The 16055-nt window shown below is 35.1% G+C and overlaps 2 protein-coding genes across 5 annotated transcripts in view; one reads left to right on the top strand and one right to left on the bottom strand.

Annotated features, from left to right (window-relative positions):
* Positions 1–3779, top strand: part of LOC135101451 (transcription elongation factor SPT5-like) — a 28852-nt gene extending 25073 nt beyond the window's left edge. For all 3 annotated transcript variants that reach the window (XM_064005424.1, XM_064005422.1, XM_064005423.1), the window contains exons 21-22: positions 698–799; positions 1093–3779. In XM_064005424.1, the coding sequence (XP_063861494.1) occupies positions 698–799; positions 1093–1221 (231 nt within the window). In that variant the 3' untranslated portion in view covers positions 1222–3779. The remainder of the gene's footprint in view (positions 1–697; positions 800–1092) is intronic.
* The window catches only part of LOC135101452 (glutamyl-tRNA(Gln) amidotransferase subunit B, mitochondrial-like), a 28332-nt gene continuing 12884 nt past the window's right edge, over positions 608–16055 (bottom strand). Inside the window, exons 7-14 of one of the 2 annotated variants that reach the window (XM_064005427.1) lie at positions 15980–16055; positions 15255–15389; positions 13247–13438; positions 12536–12669; positions 10247–10373; positions 9764–9853; positions 7680–7812; positions 608–1205 (exon numbers count right to left, since the gene is read on the bottom strand). The exon at positions 15980–16055 is cut by the window's right edge and continues 25 nt beyond it. In XM_064005427.1, coding sequence (XP_063861497.1) covers positions 7681–7812; positions 9764–9853; positions 10247–10373; positions 12536–12669; positions 13247–13438; positions 15255–15389; positions 15980–16055 — 886 coding nt within the window. In that variant the 3' untranslated portion in view covers positions 608–1205; position 7680. Of the gene's footprint in view, positions 1206–3204; positions 3883–7679; positions 7813–9763; positions 9854–10246; positions 10374–12535; positions 12670–13246; positions 13439–15254; positions 15390–15979 lie in introns of those variants that run through there. The other variant, XM_064005425.1, reaches the window with a different exon arrangement.

Genomic DNA, 16055 nt, shown 5'->3' with positions numbered 1-16055 from the left:
ATGATAGTGTCAAGTAATTAATTTTTTCACTGAGATAGTTGATCTAGAATGCCATGGCTCAGCATCATCATTGGTAGATTTAAGTGTTGTTCTTGATTGGAAATACCAATATTGTTTTTGACATTGTGTTCGTAGTATCATTTTGGAATCTTGTTAAAAATGTTTGAAAATCTAGAAACTTTCACGTTCAACTTATACTAATCAAATAACCAAATGCATTAAATATATGTTCACTACATTGTTCATAGCTCTAGATGTGGTCATGTGGTGACCCTTCCACTCACTATGAGATACACCCACATAGTGGAACTGCATTGTATGGTGCACTAATTTCAGTTATCTTAAGTATCATTCAGGTTCCATTCAGTTTGTATTGTCCATTCATATATGTTAAAACTCTTACCTTGTTTTTCTGCAACAATAAGTACTAATCAATTGTAAATATGACAGACAAGTATTAGAAGAAGAGAAGGATGATAGACAAAGTTTTGGCCACCAAATAAGGCAACACCAGAACAGAGAAAGATGCAGACTCTTTGCTGTGGTTGCTCTCTTGAGGGAGGTCCTCCAGAGAAGAACAGTGTCATAGGTAGAATTAGATGCAGCATGTAGGGATGTTTTTATTCAACTTATGATAGGGTGTTTGTTTCCAAACTTCAATATATTTTGTTGTCATACACTAACTTCAACTTTCCAGGGTGGAATGTGTTCTGTGTTCTTGCCAGAAGAAGAACGTGTTGTTAATATCCTTGGGGAACACCTTGAGCCTGTTACACCGGCACAACTTGATCGAGTAAAAGTAAGTAGTGGACTTAATATTTCAAAACTAGCTATCTCTTGGTGGAAGCTGTGATTTGTTTTTAAAGTAAGATCTCTGAACATGAAAGTCATGTTATATTCTTTTTCAAATACCCCATGCAACCATTGAACAATTCCCCTGTTATCATTACCTATATTCCTTATATAAGACTGATGTCCTGAGAAATATTGCACAGATACACACATGCACACAGTGGAAATGTCAGGCTGCTATATAAGTAGATTATTTTCTAATTTCAGAATATTTATCAGTAATTTTGCCAATTTCCACAGGTAATCTTTGGTGAAGAACGAGAACAGACAGGCAGCCTTCTTTCCATAGACCATAATGAGGGTGTTGTGAAGCTTGATCATGCAGATGTGAAGATGCTGCAGTTGCGCTACCTCTGCAAAATGAAATGAATAGCTTGAAAGAAATATTGGTTTCTTTTTTTGTATTCACCCACTTTGTCAGAAAATAGCTTTGGTTTTTACCTTGTATTTTTTCTTCTTTTAGTAAGTATGATTTAGTTAATGAAAGTTAAGGTTTGTGATGATCACAAAATCTCTTGTTATGTATGTTATGCGTGGGACCAGATCACTGTATTTAACATTTGTTACTATAATCACATGATTATAACAATGTGATTAAAAATATTTGCAAGTGATGGAAAAATTTTAAGTTTTCATTCATATAGGTACAAACTTTTATCTAATGAACAAATAATCAAATTAGTTTCCTTCATGTACAGTAAATTCGTTTTTATCCAGATATATTAATTGGAGGTAGGTATAATTCATGTTCAATGAATTTCAATACAGAAATGGTTGTGGCAACCTTCTTTCATATAACATTATTTTTCTCATGATCATGAATAGCATTGGCATCATAAAGGCAACCATATTTGTACCTTAAGCCAGTAGAACTGCTGTGCACAGCCATTATTTAATCCAACATCATCATGTGTGGACAAAAACTTGGTGTGAAAATGTAAGGAGATATTAAGAATGTAATAGGCCATCCATCTATCTTAGTGCCTCACTCCCTCTTGGAGCACTCCCAAGGATGTCTGTGGAGGAGGAGCCTTTACTTAGGATACTATGACACAGCATCTTTTTTGCACATGTATTCCTTTACCATTTGGTGCCAGTCTATAAAGTTTTCCTTTCCTACTAGGGGTTCCAGTTTTATTGACATACATTGGTCATACCAAGGGGATGAGAGATCAAGATTTTGTACTCTTAAATTCCTTGCCCTCTTTAACCAACTTACTCCATTATATTTCTTTTCACCCATTCCACCACTTGACATTTTCTCCATTTGCATGAGATGTTCAAATCTTTGTTATACATTTTCATTGCCACTTCATTGTCATTTAATACCTCTTTCAGGTAACGTATTTCCAAGGCATGCACTCTAATTGCTACACTATTTCAAATACAATTTGCATATTGATACATAATTGCTAATTGAAGAATATCATTCCCTTCTCTCTACTTCCGAAGACACATTTCACAATCCTTATAAGTGATCATATGGCATTTTTCACATGTTTATTTCTCCATAATGATTATATTTTTTGTCATGTTAACAGCTATGTACAAATAATTCACTTGATAATTCACAGCAACTGTAAGAAGTAAGTTTTGTGTTAGGGATGCTGATAGTGACGGCTGAAGTACAGTTTAAAGGAGCCATATGATGCACTATTGTATTCCTGCCAATTGTTAATGTGTACAGGGTTTCCCAACAGTTAAAGCAAATATACTTCAATAGATATATATTTGTTTTGGTTTATCTTTGATGTGTATTTTTTAGAATGTATTGCAGTGTGAATAACAAGAAAGATTATTCAAAGCTGAAAATTCTCAATAGGCATGTCCTTGATATACTTTTGGATTTTTGGTGAACTTTGAGACTGTATCAAGTACTTTGGCCATAGCTCTAGGGTGTGCTTGATATTGAAATATGATGCTTAAAATAAGTTGAAAAAAATGATACATGTAGAGAAGCATTCCTGCCCAAAACTTTTCCTCACCCTGTCATTTTTATCCTTCCCTCCCTCATTTTTGCTAGGCCATTTGTAACAAGGGCCACAGCGCATTAATGTAAATATTCTACCCAAGCAAAAAAAAAAAAAGTATGTCAAGATATGTGTATAAAAGATTTTCTATTTAGGATAACATTTCTTTACCTCCAACTATCTGGTCTAACTTGCATCTGTGTGTGTGTATGCATGTATGTGTATGCACACACAAACATGAACATAAAATGTTTACTTCCCATAGATTACATTTTTAAGAAGTGAAAGATATTAACTGTTGAAAACTGAAGTAATTGTACAAAGCTGTATTTAAGAGATATTATGTATTAGTGGGGAGTTGCTGTGTGAAGCAAACAGACAGTATATACTTGCAGAGTTGCTCTGCACTGGGCTTGTTTATTGACCATGCACCATATAGTAGCATTGCTACCCAGTTTACACATAACATGCTGTGTGAATTGTAATATTATAAATACTGTTGTATAATAATTATACTACTGCTTCCAAGAATAACACAAACCAGAGAGGAATTGAATATCATTATCAAATTTGTGAAGCTGAAACATGTAACATCTTAAGATCTGGATAGAAAAGCAACCTGGAGACAATATACTACTTTCGTTTACCAGGATAGATCAGAACTGCAGGTAAAATGTCTGGATATAAAGGAATTTTTCTGTACCAATTTCATATTAAAATAGAAATTATCCATGCATAGTGTCATTTTGTTGAACCAAGTTGCATTAATGTTTCTTTTCAATTAGTTTAGTAAAAACGTGTACTCGTCATTGTTACTTGAGACAGTCTTTCAGCAGCTGTATACTTTAACTACTATATTTAAAACTAAAGTTACACTTTCCTGTTACATCAATGTTCTGTCAAGCTTCCTTGTGTATAATAAATTAAGCCTAGCAGCTGAATGAAGAGTGAAAGCATTTTTCTCTTTAATTCTACATTTTACCTATTACAATTACAGACTTGCCTTCAGACCCAACATACAGATTTTCATCTACGAGACATCAAAATATTCCACGACTGTCTGTAAAACAAAAATAATGCTCGATTTAAATTTTACCATGATCCCTCTCCAGTAGTCATCTTGTACAATAGTACACCATTCCCAGTTTTTTTTTAGTGAGTCTGGCATCATTTGTATGTAGCACTGAATCTCCATGGTACTGCAGTGTGCAGAATATGGCAAGTAGAGCAACTGAAATAATTATTATAATGGTGTAAATGAAAAAAAATGCATGTTTTTAGTACTCTTTGACTGAGTGCATTATCATTATGCACCCTATTATTTCCACACATTCAATCATATTTGGTCTTTAAATTGTCAGTTCTGACTTGGGGATGAATTCTAACACAACCCAATAATATGGAGGTAGAAAAAAATGCTTTTGATCATACTCTTGTCCTGCCTTACTTTGTTACTTTCTTTGGTCTCTGAGAGTGCAGACTCTCCAACATCAATATCACCAATAATGATCCTGAACATGAAAGTTGGATCATCCCTGCCAGGAACATTGAAATCCTCTGTTTAGGGCTTAGATGCCTGGGTGCAAATTTAGCTGTGCTGCAGCCAAATGTCACACAAAATTTGTAAGGAATGACATTGATTATTTCAAAAAACATCTTCATAACAATGTTAGCATCTCTTGTATTTCAGAGTTCTCCACTGCCAATTTCTCAAATCTGTAACAGACTTTCAGGTGTGTTCTTTGCTCAAATTTGAGGTCCATACTAAACTTGCATTTAAACACAAGAATATGGCCACAAAAACATATTCATCCTGAACTTAAATGTGAGTACAAGAATGTGGCCAAAAAAAGTGTTCATCCTAAACCTACAAGTGAGTACAAGAATAGGGCCACAAAAATATGTCTATTGTAAACTGTGTGAACTATCCTTCTGGTGCAGAATGCCTCAAATAATGGAGGGGTGAATTCATTGTGTATGTGTGTATGTGAGTGTATGTGTGTATGTGTGAGAAAGAGAGAGAGAGAGAGAACCCATCCTTATGCTTTGGCTACACTGGGAGTAAAAAGTTTGAGTTAAAATATTAAAACCAATAAAGGTGGCTGCACTGGCAGAAATTAGATGACAATGCAGTGAGTGAGCAGATTCTTCTGCAAGGAGAGTTTACACCTGATACTTCCATATTCCATCATCAATATAAATGACATAAGGCATGCTTTCCCATCTCTACTACCATCTCTCATGCACTCCTTTACACCTTTTCACCTTCTAAATGACCTTCCTCTCCCAATGATTTACTATTTCAATCAGATATATATGTACTTTATTCTTTACTCTTCACTCTTCATCCTCTCAATAAGACAATGCCACCTTATTCTTGTTCCTATTTATCTATCAATCTTCAATGCCTCATTCCCTCCAGGTGTATTACCAAAGAGAGTGGTCACAGCAGAAAGCCTCCACCTCTCTTTTATCTAAATAATGCCTTCTTGTTTGTTTAAACATTTAGCCTCTACTAATATCCCTTTTACACATGTACTAGTTTACCCTATCCTTCCATCTTACAAGGGGCTTTTCTCTCGTATTAGGACCTTCAATTTTGCTCACAAACTTTCTTCAGAAACTTTTCACTCTTTATCCTGTCAACATGACAATACCATTTCAATGTGTTCCATTTAGAACATCAGAACATAAAAAAATAAGTGAAGCTGCAAGAAGCCATCAGGCCTACACATGAAATATACCTACTTATTTCCACCTATCATCCCCATCCATAAATCTGTCTAATCTTCTCTTAAAGCTCCCCCAATGACTCAGCACTAACAACTTGATTACTGAGTCTGTTCCATTCATCTACCACTCTATTTGAGAACCAATTCCTTCCTATCTCTTTTTTCTAAATCAAAATTTTTCAAACTTGAACTGGTTATTTATTGTTCTGTCCTAGTTACTGATCCTAAGAATTTTGCTTATGTCCCCCTTGTTATAACCACTGTAGCATTTAAAGATTTCTATCATGCCCCCTCATCCTACGTCTCTCTAAAGAATGTAAATTTAACAGCTTCAATCTCACTTCGTAAGGAATACTCCTCATCCCCTGTATCCTTTTAGTCATTCTCCTACAACATTTTTCATACACACTAATTGCACTCACCCTCCCATCTTTTCATTCCACATATCCACATGCCATAGCATGTTGTGGAAATGAGTTACCTGAGATGGGAATATGGAATGTGTTCCTTATCATCCATCCCACTATTCTGCACTGATACTTCTACAACATTCCTTATACATTCACACATGTTTTCATTGCTTCCACCCTCCCATTTCATCATTCTGCATGTCACTCACATCATGGCCTATTCCATTTAATGTCTTTCATCCACATCAGGAATACAAGGTGTTATCAAAAGGAATTAAGACCAGGCATCTATACATGAAAGTACATACATACATACATACATATATCAAGGCTCTCTCTCCCAAAAGGGGTACAGCCAAGACAAGCTGCAAAGGTTTCATATTCACACTGATGAAAGTATTTGATTAAATTAAGTTTGTGCACCATTCCCTTTAAAATGTCTTTTTGAGCAAAGGATGATACAGCACTATCAGTGCTGCTATCATTGCTGAAATCAGAAAGTCTTGCTCTCAAAGTGTGTCAAGCACATGCAATTCATGTTAAATCTCTTTCACAGTTTTAAAATAGCACACCTTCAGCTGCAGCTTCATCTTTAAGAAGAGGAAACAGTTGCAAGTGGCTAAATCTGGCAAATGATGATTCAGTGCACAATGACAGACTTCATGGCAGACTGGCATGGTGCTGCCTCTGTCTGGGGGGTTAGAGACCTAAGCTGCTCTTTAGCAATGGAATCCATGTTCAGATTAGACAAAACTGTTATGTATGACATACTGACAATGACAACAATGTCCTTAATATCTCTGATGATATTCATCCACAAGGTGTGAAACTGTTTTCACATATTCAAGGATTGAGTTCATGGAAGGTTATCCTGACTTCTTATCATATCCCATTGGTCTGCTGGCCAAGTATATGTACAACTTAAAATACCTCACACAACCCATTGTTTCATTGCCATACACTTAATAAGTTAAGTCAAAGTTCTACATTGCAGATTTGCTTAGTTTGACACTGAATCTGACATTCACTCTCTGCTCTAGTTTGTGGTCTATGATGAAAATGCATGTATGCATACATGCATTGTATACATACATACATTGTATGCATACATACATGTATACATACATATGCTGTGGCACAGCTCAAAAAAGTTAACCAACCTACAGGCTGGTTGATAATTGTTGATGATCAGACACACACCAATTACCTCCCTATGCTGCTGTCTGCTGATGTGCTATGGAACTCAACCTGGAACTTTTGATACCATCTCATATTATTCCTTCAATATCTCTTTATCCACAGACATATGTCTGCCTTTAATAAACACCTGCAAATAATCCTATAACACATTAAAGTTTCATATCCCTCTCTGGAAATGTTAGTCAGGAACAATCCCTGTAAGCACATACATCTGTCCACCAGTTGCTGCCCATTCTTTTTACTCCACTACTTCTATTTTCTTTCTACACCTACACCACTACTCCCTACTTTTCTATTCATATATCCAACTAAAACTATGCTTCTCCCTCTCTAGATTTTTCTCAGTGGAGAGACACAAAAACACCAGATTGCCAAAATATAGCAATTTAGATTTAATTTTACTTTCAGGCTTGTAGGTTTCTCTCTCTCTCTCTCTCTCTCTCTCTTGTATGTGATGCCACTAGTATAAAAAGAGTAAATTTTGATACACTGCTGGTATAAAGCTTTCTAAATACCTTAAGAGTCAAGTTTCTTGGACAGAATATCATTCACCAAATTCATATTTGTCTTGAAGTCAGTTGTAGCCTTGATTTTCCCCATGAGGGCATTCAGAAACTTCTTTTTCTTCTTCTGTTTATACTTATGAACCTGAAAGAAAATTATGTTTCATTATACTGAATATGATGGCAATCAAAATATGGACCATTCACTCCTTATAAAATTAAACAGTAAAATAAAACCAACTAATTAATGTATTAAATGTGCATCTTGACTGATATCTACATTAAAGAAGTGATCACTGAAGATGTTTATTTGATTTTTTAACAAGACGGAGATATTACATAAACTACAGCATGAATTTGCCTCTATGCTCATTCTTTTAAAATTCAGTCTTGTTGTTCTGTAAATATTCTGTAACTCAAATTATATCTAGCACTCTACCCTGCTCTTCTTCATTTATTGTTTGGTGCTACATTTCTGAGGCCTTATAGAGAAGCCAAACTTGTGTAGAATTCCACTGTATCCCATACAACATGAAACTCCTCATTCTGATATATAAAGAATATGTAGTATGCTAGATAATACTAGGAATATTATTTTCAGCAGCTCTCAAGGTACCTGGTTTTAGGGGGGATGGATTTTGAAAAATTAAAAAGATTCCTATACACGCAAAGAGTGAACTGGAATCGGATAGAAGAGACAGGATGAGGTCTAAGAATGTGGTGATGGAATCTTATTTGGGTGAGGTGAGATCTAAGAATGTGGTGAACAACCTGGATCAAAGTGGGGTGAGTGACTTGAAGCTGGGGTGAGAAAGTGAGTGAAGCAAGGGTTAAAGTGAAGCAAGGGTGAAAAGATGGGATCAAGAGGTATTAGTACTAATGAGTTCTATAAAAATTGAATTAATAAATTACATATTGGCCAAATTGCTATCTATTCCATAAATAGCAATGAAAAATTTTACTAAATGGATGAGTATTAAGATAAAAATGAGGTAAGATTCAAAAGAAGTATGTATATAGAAATGAAGGAAGGACAAGAGGATTTAAAGGCTCATCATATGTTAATTAGAACTGTTTAAAAGTTAATGAAAGCAGCCTAGAACATCTATGAATCAGTCTGTTGAAGGCAGACACAAAGATATTTTTCAAATATATAGAGTAAAAAACAAAGAATTACAGTTTGTTGAGACAAAGAATCTCAGTAAGATCTCTGTGTTCAGTCGGCAGCCCTGCTGCCCACTGTCCCATAGTGTATGACCAAAACTCAACCTCCCCCAAGAAATACTTACATATATTTCTTCACTTAACTCAAGAATTAGACAAGTTAGGATAATTTTGTTTACGTCCACATATGAAGCAGTGTTTGTTCAACTACCACACAATTTCCAATCTTGATATTGCAAAAATAAAGTAATTATGGTGAGTATAAGTTAAGGAATCAAATTTTATGGTTTATACACCATTGTACTTATATTTATTATGTCCAGCCATTATGAAGTTGTTCTTAAAATTTAACACGTCTTCTCAGATGCGACATACTCCTGAATATATTGCTTTCAGATTTCACATAAAAAGTGATCTAAAAGAGAAATTTTATTATTTATTTCCATGAGTACCTCATATATCACCTTGCATCTTCCAATGTCACATGGGAAGCAGGGTAGGGAGGAACTGGGTGTTTTCTTCCCTCCCTTCCTCTCTCCATCCATCCACTAAAGCTTTAACTGTAGTGAACTTTTCATCTAGAGATTTCAACATCCCACTGAAAGATTATCTTTCTAGACAGTTATGTTGATATTATTATCATCAAAAACTTAAGAATGTGAATTTGAGGTGTTGGAGACTATATACTTAGCAGGAAGTGGAAAAATAGTAACTGATATACTCAAATATTATAATTAATAAATCATCACCTGTGACTCTTGGGATGGGTGGGTGGGCAAGGAAGAAGGGACAAAGGGAGAGGGAAGAAAACACATGTACTGCCATGTGTAGACCTGTTATTTTTCTGCAACTTTTCTTATATTCTTGTGTTTCTGTATAGCAGTAATGAAATTATGTAAAATAAACAAAAAAAAAAACAAATAAATACTCACCAGATCAGGATTTTCCCTTAAGACCCTATCCACAAGGTGTTCAATGATATCTTCATCTGATATTTGGATCCACTTGTTGTCATGGACAATCTGTAATTGAAAAGGATAAAGCATCAATTTTTTTAATCATACATAACTGTATCACTGATTCTTGACTTGACTGACAAGACTGGTCTATAAGATCCAACAAGGCTTCATGAAAAGAATAAAAAAAAAAAAAAAAATCTCTAAACTTTCTCCATTGCCACCACAGCAATTGACACATCATCTCACTATCATCACCATTAAACTTACTTCTATCTCCCAACACATCAAATGCAACATGCATATCACTACTACCAGCTTAACATCATTCAACACTGCCAAGACATCAAAAATTAAAGGCAAACAGATGACAGAACCTGTGTTGGAGTTTGTGGGTCTCCATCATCACAAATAGCATTTATGATATCTTTGGATATAAATAGATGACACAGCTATTACCTGTGTTGGGGTTCGTGGGTCTCCATCAACACAAATAACATTCATGACATCTTCGGATACACTTGGGGAGATTTTGCCACTTTGCTGCATGTCAACAATCTCCCCAAAACCTGCTGCAGAGAGAGGACTGAAAGTATAAATTTCGCTATATTAATATTCTATCAAAGTGCAATGACTAAACAATGGGTGAATTCACAGTAGTAATATTTACACTTAGTAACAAAGTACTTTAAGGGGAGGTATATCAAACACTGAACAAAACCTTGGCATCCTTGGTTTCATCTCTCTGTATGACCAATTTTAAGTTAGTGACAAATCTCTTACAATGAACAGGAGTTGGAGGGATGACCTGCTATTAATAGTGGCAAAGGGTTGAAGAAATACCACCATATACACTGTTATAAAAAGAATATGAAAAATACATGATACATGAAATGATTAACAGTTTACATTTCTATCTACTTGGTGCTATGTCTATTTTAAAAAGCCTTTTCATTTCAGAGGAGCAGTACTCTTCTTGATACTGGTATCACAACACTAACATTTTCCTTGACAAGTTCTTAAGTACAAAACATTCCTACATATGCAGTATGTTTTGATGTGATTCAAATAAGATTATGAGTGGAGAAATTTCATATATATCTTTAAACATACATACAGTGAAACCATTCCTCCCATGGAAAATATAGATATCCAGCATTAAGTTATTCTGGTCAACTAAGCATATTCTAGTAAGGCAATGCTCATACTTGGCAAGGATTTACTGTTCATAATATGAAAGGTATCTCAGCAATTGTAACTAACAGGTTTTCAGAAAAAAGTGAGTGAAATAGACACCAGTTACTGTGTGAAGCAAAGAGTCATTCTTAGCATTATACTCGTATGTATATTCATGTACAAGGCAGTAGATAATGGTGATAGTTATGACATCTTATATCTGGTCTTTAGTAAAGCATTTGACAAGGTACCCCATCAGAAGTTCCTGAGAAAGATTATGGCACATGGGATAGATGGTAAGGTGTTAGGCTGGATAAGGTCATGGTTAAGTGACAGGTGACAGAGAGTTGTAATAAACGGCACTAAATCCAAGTGGGGTCATGTAATTAGTGGGGTGCCACAGGGATCAGTATTAGAGACATTGTCGTTTTTAATATGTATCAATGACTTCGATAGTGAAATTAGTAGTGATATTAGTAAATTTATGGATGACACAAAGATATGTAGATTAATTAGGTCAGAATCGGATGCCATCGCCTTGCAGGCGGATTTAGATAGGATGAATGAATGGATGGATAGATGGCAAATGCAGTTTAATATCAACAAGTGCAGACTTAGCGCAGTTAGAGGAAACCCACACAGTAGGTACACAATAGACAATGAAACTCTAGTAGGTTCAGCGTAGAAAAAGATTTAAGAGTTATAGTTAGCTTTGAACTCTGTCTAGGTAAGCAATGCACAGAGGCCAGAAACAGAGCAAATAGGGTATTAGGATTAATTTTTAGGAATGTTAAAAGTAGAAGGCCCGAAGTAATATTAAAATTATATTTGGTGCTGGTCAGACCTCACCTAGACTACACTGTGAAATGATTAACTGGTCCCCACATTACAGAAAGGATATAAGTCTATTAGAATCAGTACAAAGGAGAATGACTAAAAGGGTACAGGGGATGAGAAGTATTCCTTACACAGTAAGATTGAAGCTGTTAAATTTACATTCTTTAGAGAGATGTAGGTTAAGAGGGGACCTAACAGAAGTCTTTAAAGGGTTATAACAAGGGGACACAAGCAAAATTCTTAGGATCAGCAACCATGACATAACAAGAAATAATGGGTTCAAGCTTGAAAAATTTAGGTTTAAAAATGAGACAGGAAGAAATTGCTTTTCAAATAGAGTGGTAGATGAATGGAATGGACTCAGTAATCATGTTCTTAGTGGTAAGATGTTAGGGAGCTTTAAGAAAAGATGTTAAGGGTTCATGGATGGGGATGATAGGTAGAAATAGGTATGTATATTTTGTACATGGACATGTAAGCCTGGTGGCTTCTTGCAGCTTCCCTTATTTCTCATGTTCTTATGTTCTTAGGTAATGGTGTGCCTGAGTAAAGCTTGCAATAATCCTGGGAGAATTATCTATGAACAAAATGATACTTAAGCAAAACAAAAAAAATCAGTGACATCTACAAAACCTGAATCACAACAGGTATCAAGTACAAGTGTGGAAAATGAATTTTACTTAAAATACTTATGTACTATTTGAAGATGTAATTTATAATACTGTTGAACTTCACCTGTTTCTGATGTGAATATCTTTAGAGTTGAGTACACCCAAAAGATTAGTGAGCAAGAGGTTGGTGACTATTTGAGGATTGCGGGCTCTGTTAGACATCACTGCCAGGAAGTAAGCCAAGAGATCATCTTCATTCTGTGGAGTTAAAATCTCTATATTTTTAAATGAAAAATATCATCCTGTTTCTCTTATTGTAGTCTATGGGTAATGATGAATTATAATCAATTCAATAAAATCCTTCAGAATCATTAGAGCCCTGACAGGTTTTTACATGTGTAGTTCTTTTTAGTAACAAGAGAATGGGTAATTTAACTAAACATATTTAATAAGTATTTCTTTAACTCTCAAGGTGTGGCATACATGTGCACACACACACACACACACACACACACACACACACACACACACACAATATATATATATATATATATATATATATATATATATATATATATATATATATATATATATATATATATATATATATATATATATATATATATATATATATATATATATATATATATATATATGAATGTCAAAAAGATAAAAGGTAAAATTCAGATTGTGATTGAAATAAATTATTTTTACAAAATGTTCCTTTGAAAAACCATAATGTAAACCAGGATAAGCTGCATTATGCAACAATTACAGTTACAACTTGAGATAATCAACAAAACAGTGTGTGGAATCAATAATATATTTTACTTACCACAAATATAATAGCAGTCTCCAAGCTGAGCTTATAGTCCCTCATTAACCTCTGTCTCACAGCCTCAGGCAATTCAGGTACAGAGGAACGAATTTCATATATATCAAGTGAACCTTGCATATCACAGCCAAGCTCTGATGAGTCATACAAGCGCAGTGGAAGAAGATTTGGCTCTGGCATGAAGCGATAGTCCTAGAAACAAAATCAACAATTTACATCAATCAATCATCAATAATCAACACAAACTGAAAACTCGTACTGCCCCATAGTACACAAGATGAGATGGTAAAATGCTATCCCTATTACTCCATATTTCAAGGTATTTACTTTCATTACTTTTACCATTTACTTTGACCACACCACAGACACATCTCAAATACCTTATCCCATCAACTGGATCATTGAGCCTTGACTTGCATTCCATGTCCTGGTCTTGCTCAAATATGCCAAAGCTGGAATTACAACAACATTCCACAAATATCTATCTTCCTTCCAACTTTGTCTTTTCTCTCACAATACAGTGGAACCTCGGTTCTTGAACTTAATTTCTTCCTGAATGCTGCTCATAATCCGAAATGTTTGAAAATTGAAGCTATTTTTCTCATAGGAATCAATGTAAAATGGATTAATCTGTTCCCAGACAAAAGTCTACACTTTTTTAGCACCTTATGACAGATGCTCCCACACCCAAGATGGGTGCTTCACAACATCTCCAGCTCACACATTATTTATCCAGAAAGGATATAATGAATGAACTTAGTGACATAAAACTCATCAGAAGATACTGTTTAGACTGATCCAGTGAGGGAAGCCTTATTGAGGGACACAGAAGAGCAACCCACTTACTGCCAAAATGAAGGTGATCATATCATTTAGACATCTTGCCTTATTGAGGGACACAGAGAAGAGCAACCCACTTACTGCCAAAATGAAGGTTATCATATCATTTAGACATCTTGCTGCTGGGAAAAGCTACTGGAAAAATGCAGTTGTGGGTCATTGAGGCGTTGGGGGTCAATGAGAGCCACAGGTGGCTCGGGATTACTCCTGAGTGGCAAAAACTGTTTGTTTACATCAAGGTTTTTCAATAGGGTCACATTAACCTTATTTCAAAGATTGAATTACTGTCTTACACTCTGTCTCTCTCCTCCAAATATATAGAAATTAAGTAAATATTTATAGAAACTATAAATTAGTAATAAATGACAGCTTTTGCTACATCTTTTAATATTTGAAATTGAGTAACTTTGTTATAAAACTGAATTACTGTACAAAAAATGAAGCAATAATTAGTTCAAAATTTTGTTAAAAAAAATTATTTGTTTGAAAAGGGAGGCATTCAGTAACTGAGGTTCCATTGTACCTCCTTATGAGCCTGCCTACTACCCTCCATATATTAATATTTGTACGGGACCTTAGGACATAAGACATTGCTTTGCACCATCCATCACAACTGCATCACATGGTGAAGTTAACCTTGGGTAAGAGAACCTTGACTGCCTTACTCAACAGCCCCTCCTGGGCAGGTCACTCACAAATCAAACTTACTTCTTATCAGAGAAGGGCATATGGAGAAGAAACTTTCTGCTTCAAACACACTCCATCCATCAAAATAAATAAATAAAACTTCATGAAATAATGATGGTGATGATGATTACTGTACTGTTAACTGCACACAATGGGCTAAGTAATCTCTTGGACTTTCACCTTAACATTCATGAAAACCATGTTACATGAAAAGGATGAAAGCTGGAAGCTGCATTCTGTAAGATGAGAGAGAAACTGAATATTAATAGGCAGCAGCATCTGGCTTGCCCTGTTCCAAATTTAAAGTTCGTTTCACAGGCCTTACATGAAGTGCTAAATCACAGGATGGGTTTATTTTACCATATTTACTGTTGTGTTCTGCCAAGCAACCAATGCCCCTTTCCTTCTCAGCCATAGTTCTGCCCATGACTACATATCTGAAATCCTTGTTTTATGTAAAATCTCCTTAGTTTTAAATTACCTGAATAACTTCCTTGTCCCTCATGCTCACAGTTTCCTTGGTCTCTGTGTCAAAACTGCGTGTTTCATTAATAACACTTCCACCACATTCCAGTATGTTTATCTGTCGTTCTATTTCAAAGTCAACTGCTTTCACCTGTACGAAAATAAATATAAATCAGACACTACATACCTAATATTTTGATTCTATATGGAACATATATGTACACAACTACACAGCAACTGTAGCAACAGTATTCCTTCCCTGTACATAGTACATGGCATCCTAAAAAAGGAACAAACAAAAAATTCAGAAATAAAATAATCCAGTCATAAATAAACAGCTTATGTGAATCAGTAGAGGCATGACAATCAGATCAACCAATAGGTGCAGGCTTCTACTGCCATTGAAAAAAGTGCAGACTGTAGCTACACTGCATTACCAAAATCACATCCCATATTATAAATGCTCAATTTGGACAAAATGAAGCACATAAATGGTAATATGTGAAGGTATCTCTGCTACAATCCACTGAGCACTGATCTTCTACTACTGTACTACAGCAAAGTGCAGTCTATGATAAATTGACAGGTGTAAAATAAACTGAAGTTATGTTGCTAGTGATGGTCAAAATCTCTGAGATATTCTCAGAGTCACTCAGAACATCACTGTACCAGTGTTGATGATTCTCACTATGTATATATGTATACTTACAGAGTACCATTTGTACCAGATATTGAACTTACCAGTGATCGAAGAGAATTCAAATTTTTCACTTCAGTGCGAGTGCCTAGTGGTTCACCAGGTCTGTGAAGTGATATG

The sequence above is a fragment of the Scylla paramamosain genome, chromosome 6 (assembly GCF_035594125.1).
Source record: "Scylla paramamosain isolate STU-SP2022 chromosome 6, ASM3559412v1, whole genome shotgun sequence".
NCBI classification, from domain to species: domain Eukaryota; kingdom Metazoa; phylum Arthropoda; class Malacostraca; order Decapoda; family Portunidae; genus Scylla; species Scylla paramamosain.
This window is presented reverse-complemented; position numbering and strand designations above follow the sequence as displayed.